Here is a 17054-nt window from a genome sequence, read left to right as displayed (position 1 = left end):
GTCAAGGTATTCTCCACGCTGTTAGTTGCAATGTTTTCAGATTGGAATGTAGAGATTTGTATCTGTGCTGTGTTAGTAGAAGTGGCCATAGAGGCAGGGGCCATGGTTTCGTACGTGACATGCTCCTTAGCAGTGGGTACCAGTGCTGTCCTGGCCAGTCCGGAGCTATCAGAATCACTTTTGGCTGCTCTGCCCTGATCTTCAGTAACACCTTGGTCATTAATGGAATAGGAGGAAATGCATACACTGTCAGATTTCTCCAGCTGAACGAGAGGGCGTCCACTTTCCACGCTTGTGGGTGGTATGTCCTTGAGCAGAATTTCTTCAGTTGATGGTTGTGGGGGGATGCAAATAGATCTATGTCCGGGCTCCCCCAAGATTGTGTTATCTGTTGAAAAATGTCTGGGTGCAGCATCCATTCGTGTGCATCCATGATATTTCTGCTTAAGCTGTCCGCCAGTGTATTGTCCTTCCCTGGCACAAACTGAGCTTGTAGCTGTATATTGAGTTTCAAGGAAAGATCCCATAGATTCATTGTCAGTCTGCAAAGAGGGTAAGAATGGGTACCTCCTTGCTTGTTTATGTACCACATAACTGTGGTGTTGTCTGTCCTTATTAGTAGATGGCCTTGATGTAGAAAGAGTTTGAAGGCCTTGATTGCATGTATCACTGCTAGCATTTCTTTTTGATTTATGTGCATGCGTAGCTCCTTTTGTGACCACTGTCCTTGGATACCTCTGCCCTCCATGTGTGCTCCCCAACCTAGGTCTGAAGCGTCTGTTGTAATAGTTTGGGAGGTTTTTTGCTTTGTGAAGGGCAACCCTCTGTTGGACTGGCTGGCCTGAGCCCACCACAGAAATTCCTTGTGAAGACATGGAATGAGTGGGATTAACGTTTCCAAACTGTGACTGTGCTGAGTCCATAAACTCCTTAGGTACCACTGTAGCTTTCTCATATGTAGCCTTGCTTGTGGTATCAAAAGAATACAGAACGCCATGTAACCCAGGGCCTGCAGGATTTTCTTTGCAGTCAGCTGGGTTTGTCTTGTCAGATTCTTGAAGTAATCCGGTAGTTGACTTTGTTTTTCTTCTGTGAGATAAGCCATTTGGGTGGTTGTATCTAGATCCGCACCCAGAAAGGTTATTCTTTGGGATGGAACAAGTCTTGATTTGTGCATGTTGACTGTATATCCCAAGGCCTGTAGAAGATTGATGGCATAATTTAAGTCCTTTATCAAAGTTTGTTGGTTGTCCGCTTGTATAAGGCAGTCGTCCAGATATGGGTAGATTTGAATCCCCTGGAGTCTGCAGTGTGCTATTACTGATGCCAGGCATTTCGTGAATACTCTGGGTGCAGTAGATAAGCCAAAGGGCAATGCTGAGAATTGATAATGCTCTGACCCTGCAGGAAATCTGAGGTATCTTCTGCAACTTTGTCTGATAGGGACATGCAGGTATGACTCCTTGAGGTCTAGAGTAACCAGCCAAGACCCCTTGCCCAACATGGGAAGGAGTTGCTGTAGAGTCAGCATCTTGAATTTTGGCACAATGAGATAAGTATTCAGTGCGGACAAGTCGAGAATTGGTCTCCATTGATGCTCTTTTCTTGGAACAAGGAATAGTCTGGAGTAAAATCCTTGGCCTTGTTCTGAAATAGGAACTTTTTCTATGGCTCTCATTTGTAGTAAGTTTGAGATTTGTTTCAAAGCCTCTGCCTTTTGATTTGGTGGCAGACCTGGCATGCCTTTTCTTTTTGGCAATGTGTGGAAATGGAACCTGTATCCATTGTCTATTATTTGGAGTGTCCATTTGTCTCTTGTAATGTTGTGCCAATTTCTTGAGAATAAAGAAAGCTTTCCACCCAAAGGTGCTTCTAATTGAGCCCTGGTTGGCGGAGTCAATGCAAAGTCATTGAGTTTGTCCTTGTGCAGCAGTTGCAGGTCCTGAACTGCCTGTCTGGACTAGAGGTTGCCATTGACGGCCACTGTAGGAGCCCCTAGCTTGCCCTCTACCTCTGGCACGTCTGTTCCTGTCCCTTTGAAATCTTTCTGTGTCTGGAAAGGACCAATTCTTGGAAGGCCAGTTTCTGCTGAATCTAGGTGGTTGGACTTGAAGAAAATCCTTAACTGTTTGTACAGATTTTGCCTTTTCCTCAAATTTCTTTAGGACGTCTTGAGCAGTGGAACCAAATAACTTTTGCTTTTCCAGTGCAGCATCCAAAAGCTTAGCTTTAACATGTTCTGGCAGAGATTGTTCCTTCAGCCAAGCATGCCTGCGTATGACAACACCTGTCATTGCTGACCTACATGAAGCTTCCAATGCATCATAACCACACTGCAAAAAGTGGTTGCTAACCTGCTGGGAGTTATGCACCAGATCCTGAAGAGATTTACGGTCAAGGGGGTTCAGAAGAAGACAATTTCTTATGCATTTCTTCTAACAAATACTCTTGATACTGTATCATGTGAAATTGACAATTTAATGCCCTCATAGCAAGAGTGGCAGAAGTATACACTTTTTTACCCCATCTCTCTAATGCCCTGGACTCCTTTGCAGAGGGGAGTGGGTTCTTAGTAGTAACAGCTGCAACCTCTTTAGGGCCCTGTGAAACAGTTTCAGTGTCAGCAGAGTGGGCCTTATAAAGAAAATTATGTGTGTCCGGAACTCTGTAATACCTATCAGGCTTAACAGGGGCCGGAGGCAGAGTGTCAGGGGTCATACTAGAGTCAGAGTATACATCATCAATCACATTTAAAACAGGAGGAATAGCCAAAGGTCTATGCTGAGGTAAATGGAGAAAAGTTCTTAGTCTTTTCCTGGAATCAGAATATTCCTGGCCCTGCCATTTGAAATGCTCTCTCATAGAGTGAAGGGTCTCTCCAAAGGAAAGCTCTTCAGGAGGGGAGGCCGAGGGAATAGATTCCTCTGCATCCCAATCCTCGTAGGCCGAATAAGCCTCCTCCTGGTAGTCTCAGTGATCCGAGCCAGCAGAGGCCTCCTCTGAGGAAAGGGGATCAGGAGGATCCATCCTGGGCCTTTTGTCTAGAGGGGGTTGGGAGCCCCTGTCCAAATGAGGCTGAGAGCCCCTAATTAAGGAGATAAGGTCCTCTGCTAAAGTTAGAATCTGTGAACTAGAAGAAGGTCCCTGAGGAATAACTCTGGGAGGCATGGCTTTAGAGTGTTCTGCAGCTTTAGCCCTGGTGAAGGCCTTGATAGACATGGATGCAGGAGGCCTGGCTGCACCACGTGTTGGTGTAGCTTTGTCTAAAGGTATGGTGTCGGAAGATTCCAATACACCAGTTTTGGAAGGCAATTCTGTAACCGACTCGGTAGGAGCCTCCGGGGCCGAGGCTGTCGGTTGTAATATTTCAGGGTTCAGAAGTTCCAAGGACTCGGTATCAGCTGAGACCGAGACAATCGCGGTAGGCCTAACCGCGGTTTCAGCCGAAACCGCGGCCCGCGTGTGTCGGTCCTTGTCTTTCCGTTTCTTAATTAAATGTGATGTCGGGGTTTCTGACGGCATTTTGTAAGCAAAACTATCCCCAAAAAACTCTTCTGCGAACTCCGACCGACGTCTAAGAGTGCATCGGTTGAAGGAAGCGCAGGCAGAAAAGGCCAAGACGTCGTGGTCTGGGCCTAAGCAAGGAAGACAATAAGAGTGGAAATCCTTATGAGGTATTTGTTTCCCACAAGTTAAACAATTATTAACTTTTTCTGACATCGGCTGAGGCAAGAAAGAGTCCCCAACGGGGTACTTAGCTTTTGAAGTCTTCGGATAGCGAATTTACAGGAGCTGGCCGACCGGCACTTGCGAACTGCTTCTGCTTCGGGCACCACGCAGCAAGAAAGACTGAGGAAGATGACGTCGGCTGACGCTTTTATACCCCAGGCACGGTGACGTCGGGGAAGGGGCGACATCAGCCGACGCCGGACCCAGACTTTGGAATCCGGCCGACCGAAGGGCTGCCTGAGGCAGGACAACCCATATGTGATGACTGCAGATGCATCCTTGAAGGACATCTAGTTCCCTAAAAACACTGCTGTGAAATATCCCTAGTCTCTTCCTTTAAACTATTATACAATTATAGTATTATGGTTAAAGCACAGAACTTATAGCTTTTTATCATATGGCTTATTCCTTCTAATAATGCATTTTTAAACAACAACATGTTAGTAATCAAGTCCTCAGTTAACTATATGAAGATATACAACAATGTAGCATGAATTTTAAGCCAGATTTGTCTTGTTTACATTTTCCTTTTCCTTATTCTTCTCTTTCCTTCCCCTCTCCATTAAACAGTCCCCCCCTACTTTGCCTATACAGACGTCTGTGTCAATCTGTAGCAGATTCCAGGAAAAAAAAAACGTTACTGGTACCTATAATCAGAAGTAGGAAAATGAGGGGAAGAGAAAAATATGTTTTCAGGCTTAGCCAGGTATATATTCTGCCAAAGCCTACATATTTAGGTTATGTTTATGTTTCCTGCAGTCAGATAGTTTATATTTGTGTGTTCTTGTATTTTTCCTTCTCTAAGATGCCTTTACTCTCTACTTATCTTTATTCAAGTCTAGCATCATTATTTCTGTCAAACATCCTTAACATAGGCTGATTCTGACAATCTCTCATCTAGTAATAAAGGCTGGATTATTTATGATAAGTCTTAATAAGAGATTCAAAGTCTTATTGGTTCTTTTGGAAAACCATACCTTATATTCTTCAGATTCTTGCTTTGCAGGTTTCTGGTCTAGCTTATAAACTGGTTTAGATCGATTTATGGGTGTTTATGGCAGGATTAACTTCTTAGACTTGCTGTACCTTCATTTTAGGTCATTTTTAATTTGTAGTGGAGCCCTTGAGATTGAAGGGGGAATGATTATGCATACTAGAGTCCCAGGAGGTGGTTCCTTCCTTTAAATTTCACATTAGAAATGGCAGTTGTATTTTGGTTCCTACCAGTTTTTTCTTTTCCCTTTCCTGTGTTCCTCATGACTCTGGTCATTGATTTAAGGGCTTAGGGAGTAAGAGGAAGCTCTCAGGGTTGGTTCCCATCTATAATGGTCGCGATTCGGTCAGTTTTTCACTCGAGGGATGCCTACAACTTTTCTGTTGCTTTATTTCGTTTCTGGACGTGGAATCTGCTTAAAAACAGTTAGGAATGTCTCTTTTGCCTCTTTGGGGTTAGCAACCATGTATTTAACAGCTTTAACATTGAAAATTAGTTGATATGGATATTTCATCTGGAATGTGATTTTCTTTTCTATCAGAAACCTGCAATATGGAGACAGAAGTCGCCTTGCATGCCTTACCTGGATGGGAAGGTCTTGAGCAAAGGGCATTTTATTATTATTACAGGTGAGTGCACCTTCTTCTTGGCTTTAAGTAGGATTTTATTTACATCTTGGTAGTTTAATATTTTAATATAGACAGGTCTTGGTCTCAGTTGTGATTGTGTTTCTCTCAGAGCTCTGTGGGCTCTCTATTATCACTTGCTGTGTTTCTTCAGGGTCATCCAGCAGAGATTTTATTATGAGTTTGATAGTTGGTATTAAACTATTATGTGACACAGTTTCAGGGATTCTTCTGATGATAATGTTGTTTCTTCGTGACCTTGCCTCAATGTCTGTTATTTTTGTTTGTAAACTTTGCAGATCTTTGTCATGGCAATCAGTTCTTTGAGCAATAGAGTCTTTTTATTTCATTTTCTAGTATTTTTGCCTCAGATTTTTCCATTCTAGTTAGTATTTGGTTAAATGAATACCAAATGTTTGAAATTGTAAAGATAGTTCCTGTACTGCTTGCTGTATAGGTAGTAAAGCAGTTTTAATGTCTTCCGGGTTAGCTGGCTGGTCTGCCTTGGTTTTGCCTATAGATTTAGTATTGTCTGATTATTTATTTGTCCTTTGTCTTTTTGGGGTTGTAGCATTATCCGGTGAGGCTAGTACTGAGAATTTGGTCTTAGTTGTTACAGTGTCCATATCATTTTCTTCTTTCGACATCCTGCTGCTTGGTGCTTTTTCAGAATTTGTATAGGAGTGCAGGGCCACAGCACCACATGGCTTTAGTTGTTTCCAATATCTTAGATAATCCTGTTTTTAAAAGGACTCTCTTGCTTTTTTTTTTCTTCCTTTGACTGCGGTTTGTTATCTGGAATAGATGTTCAGTCATACTTCTGCGTTTTTTATTCCATGTTGTCTTCTGGGTTTATTTTAATCCGGGTATTTCAGAGAGCTAGGTGCTAGCCATGCTCACAAAACAGGGGCCATCCTGAACTCCAGGAGAATATTCTGAAGTTCTGCCTCTTGACATTCCATGATTGCTGGGATACATTTGCTTATTTTCTGCCTAGTATACAATGAATAATCCCTTTCCACAAACACTCTTTCTCCAGTTTTTAATGCTTTGTCCTTCTGGTACACTTTTGTCAGGATCAATTCTTTCTGTTGGTATGCCTGCATCTTTACTAATGTAGCTTTTGGCTGCTTTGTCATGGCCACATTTGGAACATACACTCTATGTGCCCTTTCTGTTAACAAATCCTGCAGTGGAATACCAGTCCAGTCGCTGTTTTTATAAAATTACTGTAGTCTATTCCTTCCAGTTTTCTCTGGTACAGCAGAAAATCTCCAGGTTTTCTGTGTGTGCTCTGTTCTCCAACTCTACCACTTTTTGAAATGAATCTTCCTGAAAAGTGTCATACTCAGTAAGCCATTTCTTCACTTCAGCCTCTAGTTTTTACAGTTTTATTAGTTCATCTGAATAGTTAGTCAAAGCTGCTTCTATTTTTCCAGCCTTTTGTTATTTAAGTTCATATACTCCTTCATTGTTTCATTTTAATCAGCTCTGAGTACATTTGATTTATTCTTCCTCTACAAGATTACTGGAAACCTTCTCTTGTACCAAAGCTGGAGCTTCAACTGATTTTTGCTGAACAGCTACAGGATTCTTACCAGTCAGCGTTTTCTCTTCACCTTTCCAGTTGAACTTCTTTCAAGTTCTCCACATTTCTTCTTTGCTGGCATCCAGGCAGTGTACTTACTAGCCATCAAATTAATTTTAATCAGGCTGGAAGAATTACTATTTATTGTTTCTCAGTATCTTTTTCATACTAGGAGAGCTCTATTTCATTTAACATAAAGTTACTATCCATTTTTATTGGTTCAGATATCATTTTAATCATGTACTTAAAACATTCTGACATACCTGGCAGATCAAATAAAACAAGCCTGCACCAGATGTAAATTTTGATTCTTTTATTCAAGGTAGTCAGATTATCAAGTTGAAAAATGGATCATGCTCTGTTTTACAAGTGAAATTAATTCAACTGTATTACTTCAAGTCTAATCTAACTTTCTTACAAAACAAGGTCTTAGCTGAAAATGGACCTTTGGGTCCAGCAGCATACGGGTTCCTATCATGAAATCGAACGGACTGAAGAACAACCGGCTTTAACACTGGAAATGCCATTCATCAATGTGTTTTTTTATCAGACTGTGGTACGGTGAAGATCAGAAAATTTGCCCTTTCCTCACTGTAGTGCAATCTCGGAGTTAGTATATATAATTAGCAGGGGGTGAGGGGGGCGCAGCCCTCCAGAAGACGACTTTGAGGTACGGCATTTTTTATGTTTAAGCCATTCACTCTCCGGTCTTTTCAATCTCATAATTAGACCCCCCCCAGCATACATGCCTTAACTAAATACTTCTTCTTTTCCTTTCAGTTTTTTCCAGTAGGGGTCACCACAGCAGAGCAATGCTCCACAGAACGACTGGCAGTGGAGTTTTATGGTGTCAAGTTGTCAGCCCAGTACCCAAACTTCTACAGAAGGCACACACATGCACATACTCACACCTAGGGCCAATTTAAACTGTCCAATCCACCTTCAGTGTGTCTTTGGGATGTGGAAGGAAACCAGAGCACCCTGAGGAAACCAGGTGAGCACAGGGAGGACATGCAGGCTCCACACAGAAGGCAACCCAGCCGAGAACTGAACCAGATAACTTCTTGCTGTGAGGTAGCAACGCTAACACTGCACCATCACGGCCACCTTAACTAAACAAATGTATAAAATATCCACAGACAATTGAGGTGTCTTTGGATATGGGTTAAAGATCCTTAAATCTCAGTATAAAAACAAAATTTCTTTTGGAGATGTCCCATGACTTCACCAAAAGAAAAATGTTCACATAAACTACAAACATAAAGCTGCTGGAATTTCAATGTTTAGGGGAAAGTACCAGTAAAATCAAATCCCAAGATCATCTGTTGTACATGGCAGTGTTTCAGGCTAACAGCAACATTACAATATGTCATATTTTGAATACAAACATTTCAGGGGATTGCGTCATCTCACTGAAGCAAAATTCACTGAAACCACTAGCACTGAATGCTGAAAGACACAAAAAGAAGCCTTGAATCGACTGTTTCTGGTTAATTAGATTTTTAAATTAGTTCTACTGATATTTGTACTTAGATCTGTATGTTTCACTTCTTTAATTACTGTATAATTATTTTTGTTGTAGTGGAGATTGCAAGCTGCTTGCTCTCTTTCTTTCCACTATTGTGTGACAATGCATTAGTACCTTTCAACAGTGGTAGGGAGACAAAGGTCCCACATGAGACATTCAGGTGATACCATATCCAGAAACAGACATTTTCAATGAAAGTGGTTTTCAGTGTTATTTATTTTATGACAGTGGCTTCAATGAAAGTAGCTTCAATGAAATAACAGGAAAACTACTACATTAAGGCAAAGCAGGGATGTAAAATTACTTAAATCATTATCCTGCACTGGGAAAATATACTACTGGTGTAAATTTGTGTTAAAAGCATGACTTTTTGTAGTAAAATGTTAGCAGGGTGCAGAATAATAGAAGTGGCATAGCACTAGGTGAAATGTACACTGTTTGGTATTAGACAAGTAGGATTGTATAACGAACAGGGAGCATCATTTTCTTTATAATGGATTACTTGTTTTGGTATAATTATTTCTACTATTCTCTGACAAATGTCATTGATCTACAGCACATACCCGAACTACCGATAATGTAGGTAAATGGGCACTTGTTTACTGCCTCCTGAAAAGGACAACACCTGAAGACATCACCAAAACATGATGCAATGCTGTTGAAAACATTCTTTCATGCTCTACAGACTTGTATTCAGCCCACTAAATCAGCAATACTGAATCCTAGACCTGCTTGCCCAAAGCAGTCTTGTAAAGGACAGGTACTGATTACCCATTTTTCTTGGCTATCATGAACAGCTTCAAATTAAAACTCCAGCCCACTTTCTTGAGGAGGAAGTTGGTTATATATGGGTGTGGATCACTTGCCTGAGAAAGGCTGTTTCTGAATGGCCTAGTTACTGACCTGGCAGGTCCATGAGTCTTCGGAGTTCATCTTGAACATCCTCCTGTTCATCTTCCAGGGCTTGCTGCTTGGATCTGTACAGGAAAGGAGAAAGAAAAAAATGTAGATTGCTTAATTCTACTTGTAATCACAAGCATGCTCATGAACTCAAAGGAGCCTGAGGACTCAGCAGCTGAAAAATGCCCTGTCCGCCAGCATACCTCACTGTAGTCACTCAATGTCACGTGAAACCAGATAACTGCATGCACAAATACAGCAGCAAGCAGCAATACAATGCAAGTCACTTCAAACACAAATTCTGATAAAAGAGAAACTTGATAATCAACATCCTTGTACTGTGAACACTTATACTGGACGTGGATAATAGTTAATACTGAACACATGCATGAATGACTCACAGCTTTACTGACTTTATATGTGAATTAACTCACAGGAGATGATTTAGAAAACAATGCCAAAGGCTTAGCTTCAAAGCATGTAATGACTTCTGATTGTGCCTTGAAATTTTAAGATGAAATGCCTAAACTTATTTTTATTTAGCCCAAAGAATGTTTCTTGTAAGGGTTCTCCTATATTATTATGTTGGTCACCATTTCTCCCCTCAGTCCAATAACCCTTTTTCCAGTGTGAAGTGCTACTAAGCCTTGCATACACACTTTAGGCCCAGCACTACATAACCTGATCTTTCCTCCAAAGCAGAAGAAAAGGACATGACAGCAGAACTGTAGGGCAACATTCACCAAGCCAGTCATTACAAAGAACAAAGCATCGTGCAAAGAAAGGAAATGGTGTGGCAGTATAGCATAAAAGTATAACTCTGTGCAAAATGGACATTGACCAAAGAAGATTAAGAAAGAAACCAGACTCACATGTAGATCAGTTCTGACTCCTTCCGCATCAGTAGCTGTTTGTCATGGATAAGCCTGAACCAATCACACATTAAGCTATCATCTGGTTCATCTGAAAGATAAAAATATAAAAATCCTCAATCCAATGAGCCCTGTGGAATGTGGAAAACTTTATATATATAAAAAAAAAAAAAACAAGCATTAAGGACATTAAATTTCTTGGTTTCGTAAAAACTGTGAAGGTCTTGAAAAGCTGTCCAAAAACCTGTTATTCTGAGATTCTATCCCAGTTGTCCCTTCTGTGTAGTACTTTGTCTCATACTAAGCCATTCTACGATTCTAAACGACTTTTGATGGATGAGACAGACTTTAGAAAAGTTAGCTCATTGTCCTTGCACAGCAGATGTACAGACTCAATATCAAGTCTTTTTTTAATGCATTTTATCTCCAGGAAACTGTCTGAAATATTACACTAAATGCATATGAATCTGCAATTTCTTAGAGCCTAGAGACTGTCATACCACAGCTACAATACATCTCCCTTTTTCCATAAAAGAAACCATCTCCCAGTGGGATAATGTTGCAAACAGGTATAGTTGGTGTAGAACTCTGGACTTCAAAGGTCTCAGCTCTACTTATTGTTTCAAAAACAAAAAGTAAAGGTCATCTCCCATTAAGTATATTGACTGGATTCAGGCAGGGATAAAATGAGGAGCACAAGCAGACAAAGGAGGCAAATAATCTGGGATTGAAGGGGGGATTCAGACATGTACATCCCATCAGTGATGAAGATCCTGTCCCCTCAGAGCACATGAGCCACAGGTTGATTTTTTTTTTTTTTTAACAAGAAAGAACAGTTGTGTAAAATCTTACCATAACCATAGATGTCCTTCTCTTCCATGTTGCAGTATTCATTATTTATTTATTTTTATTTATTTGCAGTTGTTTAACCAGGATAGTCCATTGGGCCTAAAGAACCCGTTTTCAATGGAGTCCTGGGGAGAAAAGCTCCACATACATACATATTATACAAAGATTATATTACACATACAGATTATACAAAGATTATGTTACACACATAGTTTACATGAGGATTATAGAGAAAAACATTGTAGAAATTCTGGTTATAAATTAGACCAAAAAATATCAAACAAGTAATACAGGCAAAATACCAAAAGAGTATTTTTTTTTTTTTTTATTAATGTAGGATTCCCTGCCATAAATGATCCCGATGTCTGGCCAGTATACAAAAGCCTTTTACCACAGCTAGGTATGTGGGACATCTCATGTGGGCCCAAGGCTGGTGTCAGCCATAAAAGTGACATCCGAAAGTATCATCCTCAGAACTGAATGCCCCAAGAAGAACATCAGCCTATGGTACAAAAAAGGAAATGCACATCCAAAGAAAGAACAAGAACCAGGGGGAACACTGCAACATGGAAGATAAGGACATCTATAGTTATGGTAAGATTTTACAAAGCTATTCTATGTCCTTTTATTCCTATGTTGTAGTATTCATTACATGAGCAACAGTACCACAGCTCATGAAGGAAAAAGGGAGGAGGAATGAGCCAAGGTGCTCTCTACAAGGCCATGAAGAATGCCTCCAGAAAAACCTGCTCTGGACCTGGATGTGCCAGCCAACTTGTAATGTTTAGTTAGGGTATGCATAGAAGTCCAAGTAACTGGTTCTAAAATGAGGGAAGTAACCAACCCCTTGAAAAAAGCACCAGAGGAAGCTACAGCCCTAGTAGAGTTAGTCTTAACAGGAGAAAAAAGGCCCTTACCATGAAAAACATAAAATCTGAGTTGTCGGTGCACATCCCACGTGTGTAGGATCCTCTCACTGGAAGACTGTGGAGAGGCGAAAAATGTGGGCAAGTTGATGGACTGATTAAGCAACAACTCATTCACAACTTTGAGCATAAAGGAAGTGTTGGTATGTAAAGAAACCCTGTCCTTATGGAAAACCAAGAAGGGTGGAAATGTCATCAAGGCTTGCAGTTCAGAAACCCTTCTGGCTGAAGTAATAGTAAGCAGAAGCACTATCTTCAAGTACAACATTGCATAGTAGCTGTTGCTGCAGGCTCAAAAGGAGCTACAGTGAGCTTTTCCAAAACAAAATTAAGGTCCTGGGGAGGTGGAACAGGTTTCTAATGTGAAGGATGCCTTTAAGGAATAGTCAAACCTCCAATCTGGAGGCCAAAGTTGGGAAGACACAGGCAGACATGCAGATTCCAGTAAAGTGAGGAACTGCCATTGTCATACCCTTGCACAAAGGTGGTGCCACTACAGACCCAGGAAACTATGACAAGTCTGATCTGTAAAGTCATGGAGCGTATTATTATGGATTTCATAAACAAGGACATAAGCAATCTCCAAGCACTCATCCCCACCCAATTTGGATTCATCAGGAGCAGATCTTGACTACTGAAACTAGTTGAGTTCTTTGAGACCGTCACCAAGACCCTGGATGAGGGAAAGTCTGTACATACAGCTTACCTTGACCTGGCCAAGGCCTTTGACACAATCCCCCACTCGGGCATCAGTGAAAAGCTAACACAACTTGGTGTTAATCCCTATCTAGTCAGATGGGTGGCCAACTGGCTCACAGATGGATACACAGGGTCAAAATAGGTGCCACCACCTCCCACAGCAGACCTGTCACTAGTGGTGTTCCCCAGGGATCAGTCCTGGGATCCCTACTGTTTGGCATATACTTCTCAGAGGTCCAGGCAAAGACAAAGGGCCTGTGGCTGACCAAGTTTGCAGATGACTGTAAGTTGGGTGCTGTCACTGACTCCCCAGTTGATGTCAACATAATGCAAGAGGGTCTCACAGCTACAAATAACTGGTGCCAAAGTCATGCCTTAAGTTAAATGCAAAAAAATGTATTATTGTACCATTTGGCAAAAACACAGCCCCTACTGATTACCACATCAACGGCAACCCCCTAAGCAAACAACTTGTGGTGAGACCTGGGTACTCAGGTTGACAACAATCTCACATTTGACCATTATGTGATGGCGGTAGTCAGAAAAGCCTTTTACTTGGTCCATCTCATAAGTAAAGGGACTGCATCCAGAAAAAAGTAGTTTATTACCTCTCTGTACTCCTCCCTTATTAGACCTATTTGAGTATAATGCCCCATTTGGGATGTACCTCTCCAAACACCTGCACCAACTGGAAAGGCCACAGAAATACCTCACAAAGAGAAACCATGGCCTGCAACACCTATCCTAACTGGACAGGCTTAAATCACTATCACTATACTCAGTATCATACAGATTACTCAGAGGTGATCTGTGTCTTGCCTCCAAGGCAATATCGGACCCTGCCCTACTAAAGATGCTCCATATCTGTAAGTCTAACTACTTGCGCATTACCCGCTCGATAGGCCTAAATCTAATAAGTGACATCAACAGAACTTGCTGGAGAGACAGTTTTGTCTCCCAGAGTCTGCCCTGTCTCTGGAATAGACTTCCCATACATGTCAAACAGAGTACCTCACTGACCCTCTTCAAGCGCAACCTTGATGAGTGGATGGGAAACCATAAATTTATCCCAGGGGTTCCACCTTTGTCAGTCATTGATAGGGGTGATAGGTGCTGACTGAGGTTTCTTTTTTGGGGATAAACTCTTGGCTAGGCTTGTAAGGGCCCTAGGGCCATTAGCCTAGTACCTACCTATGATTGGTGAGCTTTCACAGAAGAATTAGCCAACCCAGCCTTCAAAAGTTAACACAAGTAAGTCAGAACCAAAGGAATGTAACTAGTGTTCCAGAGACCAGATTTTGCTGATCCCTGGGCTTTGTCTTGGTTCCTGTGTTTCTCCATTTTCCTTGTTTGGTCAGGGGGAAGTTTCTTTACTCACCAGTGAGAGTGGGGAGTACTGAGCTGCCTGTTTGTCCTTAGAGGAGTGGTTTAAGGCAGTAACTTGTAGTCTATTGGCCATTTTGGGTAATTTCCTGTCTTTTCCAGCCCCCTGCTATAAAGCGCGTTTTGGCGGGCTTTTCCAGCTATTGAGAACTCAGCACAGCTCCTCGTGGTGGCCAGCAGTGTTCCTCTAGCAGCAGAGACCAGAAAAGACTACCTTTCCAGATTTTAAGTATTTTTCTTGGCTTTTCGACTTTTTGTGACTTTCGACTACTGTTTTTGCTTGATTTATCAAAGTTTGCACTGTTTTACTGTCTTTATAAGCTAAAACTGTTTACTGCACTTGCTAGTTTAAGTTTTGCCTAAAAGTTAAACTACAGGCTAATACACTCAAGTGTACTAGCTTTTGATAGCATTTAGTCGAAAATAATAGCATTTATTGTGTTTTCTGCCTTTCTGTAAAAAAACTTGAAAAAAAAAAAAAATATCCTTGTTTTCCATACTTTCCTAACTAGTGTTCCAGAAACCAGATTTTGCTGATCCCTGGGCTTTGTCTTGGTTCCTGTGTTTCTCCATTTTCCTTGTTTGGTCAGGGGGAAGTTTCTTTACTCACCAGTGAGAGTGGGGAGTACTGAGCTGCCTGTTTGTCCTTAGAGGAGTGGTTTAAGGCAGTAACTTGTAGTCTACTGGCCATTTTGGGTCATTTCCTGTCTTTTCCAGCCCCCTGCTATAAAGTGCGTTTTGGCGGGCTTTTCCAGCTATTGAGAACTCAGCACAGCTCCTCGTGGTGGCCAGCAGTGTTCCTCTAGCAGCAGAGACCAGAAAAGACTACCTTTCCAGATTTTAAGTATTTTTCTTGGCTTTTTCGACTTTTTGTGACTTTCGACTACTGTTTTTGCTTGCTTTATCAAAGTTTGCACTGTTTTTACTGTCTTTATAAGCTAAAACTGTTTACTGCACTTGCTAGTTTAAGTTTTGCCTAAAAGTTAAACTACAGGCTAATACACTCAAGTGTACTAGCTTTTGATAGCATTTAGTCGAAAATTATAGCATTTATTGTGTTTTCTGCCTTTCTGTAAAAAAACTTGAAAAAAACAAAAAAAAATATCCTTGTTTTCCATACTTTCCTAACTAGTGTTCCAGAGACCAGATTTTGCTGATCCCTGGGCTTTGTCTTGGTTCCTGTGTTTCTCCATTTTCCTTGTTTGGTCAGGGGAAGTTTCTTTACTCACCAGTGAGAGTGGGGAGTACTGAGCTGCCTGTTTGTCCTTAGAGGAGTGGTTTAAGGCAGTAACTTGTAGTCTATTGGCCATTTTGGGTCATTTCCTGTCTTTTCCAGCCCCTGCTATAAAAGCGTTTAGCGCTTTAGCGATTTAGAGCGATTTAGCGCGGAGTTGCCACTGTTGCACACTAGGGCAGCGCCGGTTAAGCAGGTTTAAACTATTCGGGCTACCTAAAGTCCACTCTTCAAATTTTCCCTTAAAACTACCTTCCTCGAACTATACTACTGATCTAATCAGCGTATCCTATAACTAAAAAGATCATCTCTACTTGACTCCAAGTAGACTATTCTCTATCTGTTAAACCTAGCACTTGCTCCTACAGTACTTATCACCTTGATACAGCACTCTTGTCAGAGATAGTACCCCAAAAAGGCAAACCCCATTTCTCGGTCACCCACATCCCCCGGAATCTCTTTTAAAGTTTTTTTTGTCTATTCCTTCTAGCATGTCGAGGGATCAGTTGCTAGTGTCCTCTCCTGCTCAGCTGATGAACCTGGGAATATTGAGGCAATGTTACAATTGCCTCATGTACACAGACAACCCTCTCCTCCTCCCACAAAACACAAATACATGCGAGAGATGCAACTATACGGCCAAACTGGAGGCTGAGCTCTCTCAACATAGGACTGGCAAGACCAGACAGGAGGAGAAGGTTACCACACACACTACAGACCCAGTCTCACATAGTACCATCACAACCGCGAATCATACACATAAACACACAAAGACATACTCGGAGGCTCTGATCAAAAATCTACCAAAACAGCAGAGGCCACCAAAGCAGACACCCAAACAACCATCACCTCAGAACACAACACCTGCAACACATAGACCTCACAGTCAGAGTGTCAAACAGTCACAGCCCTTAAGGCCAAACACAATGCCAGACACACTAGTCATTGGTGACTCCATAGTCAGACACACTGGCGTCCCACTCACCAGACTGAGTAAGGAGAGAGTTACAGTAAGCTGCCTGTCGGCCGCTAGCATCCGCCACATAACGCAAGCACTCAGGTCTCTCAACAGCAGGTACAAATACGACTCAGTCATTGTCCACGCTGGTGTAAACGACCTGAGACGTACCTCCTTGGACTACATGAAAAGAGACATTGAGGAGCTCTCTGATTATGTAGCCCAGGCAGGTATGACCCTGACCTTGAGCAGTATCCTACCTTCACCAAGAATGATGCCACAATGCAGAGATAAGATGATCAGCTTTAACAATTGGCTTAAACTCTGGTGTCATTCAAAGGGGATCCAATGTCTGTCTGCCTGGGATGACATGCTGGACAAGCCACGCTGCTTCGCAAGGGACGGCTTGCACCTGTCACCCCTGGGATTCCGGATATTGGCAAAGGCTCTTGCCACCCTCATAGTGCCTTTTTTAGGCAAGGCCCAAATTCTAAACCTACCACCCTAGAACACAAAAAAGGAAAAAAACTAAGGGTAATGCTGCTCAATGCCAGAAGTCTAAATCTCAAAATGCACGCACTCGAGGCCCTTCTCAGTATGGAGAACATCAATGTCTGTGCTGTGACAGAAACCTGGTTCAAGGCTCCTGAGAGCACCCCAGCACTATCAGGTTTTACCTCATATCATGCGTTCTGGCCCCAAAATCCGGACAATACCAAGAAAGGAGGGGGGGGTATCCATATTCATCAAGGACACCCACACCTCAAG

At 41.9% G+C, this 17054-nt stretch overlaps 1 protein-coding gene across 3 annotated transcripts in view; it reads right to left on the bottom strand.

Annotated features, from left to right (window-relative positions):
• Positions 1-17054, bottom strand: part of MICALL2 (MICAL like 2) — a 976695-nt gene that overhangs the window by 103268 nt on the left and 856373 nt on the right. For all 3 annotated transcript variants that reach the window (XM_044089760.1, XM_044089761.1, XM_044089762.1), the window contains 2 exons: positions 10238-10328; positions 9369-9442 (listed from right to left, as the gene is read on the bottom strand). In XM_044089760.1, the coding sequence (XP_043945695.1) occupies positions 9369-9442; positions 10238-10328 (165 nt within the window). The remainder of the gene's footprint in view (positions 1-9368; positions 9443-10237; positions 10329-17054) is intronic.

Source organism: Protopterus annectens, chromosome 12.part0 (genome assembly GCF_019279795.1).
Source record: "Protopterus annectens isolate FY-2018-M chromosome 12.part0, PAN1.0, whole genome shotgun sequence".
NCBI classification, from domain to species: domain Eukaryota; kingdom Metazoa; phylum Chordata; order Ceratodontiformes; family Protopteridae; genus Protopterus; species Protopterus annectens.
This window is presented reverse-complemented; position numbering and strand designations above follow the sequence as displayed.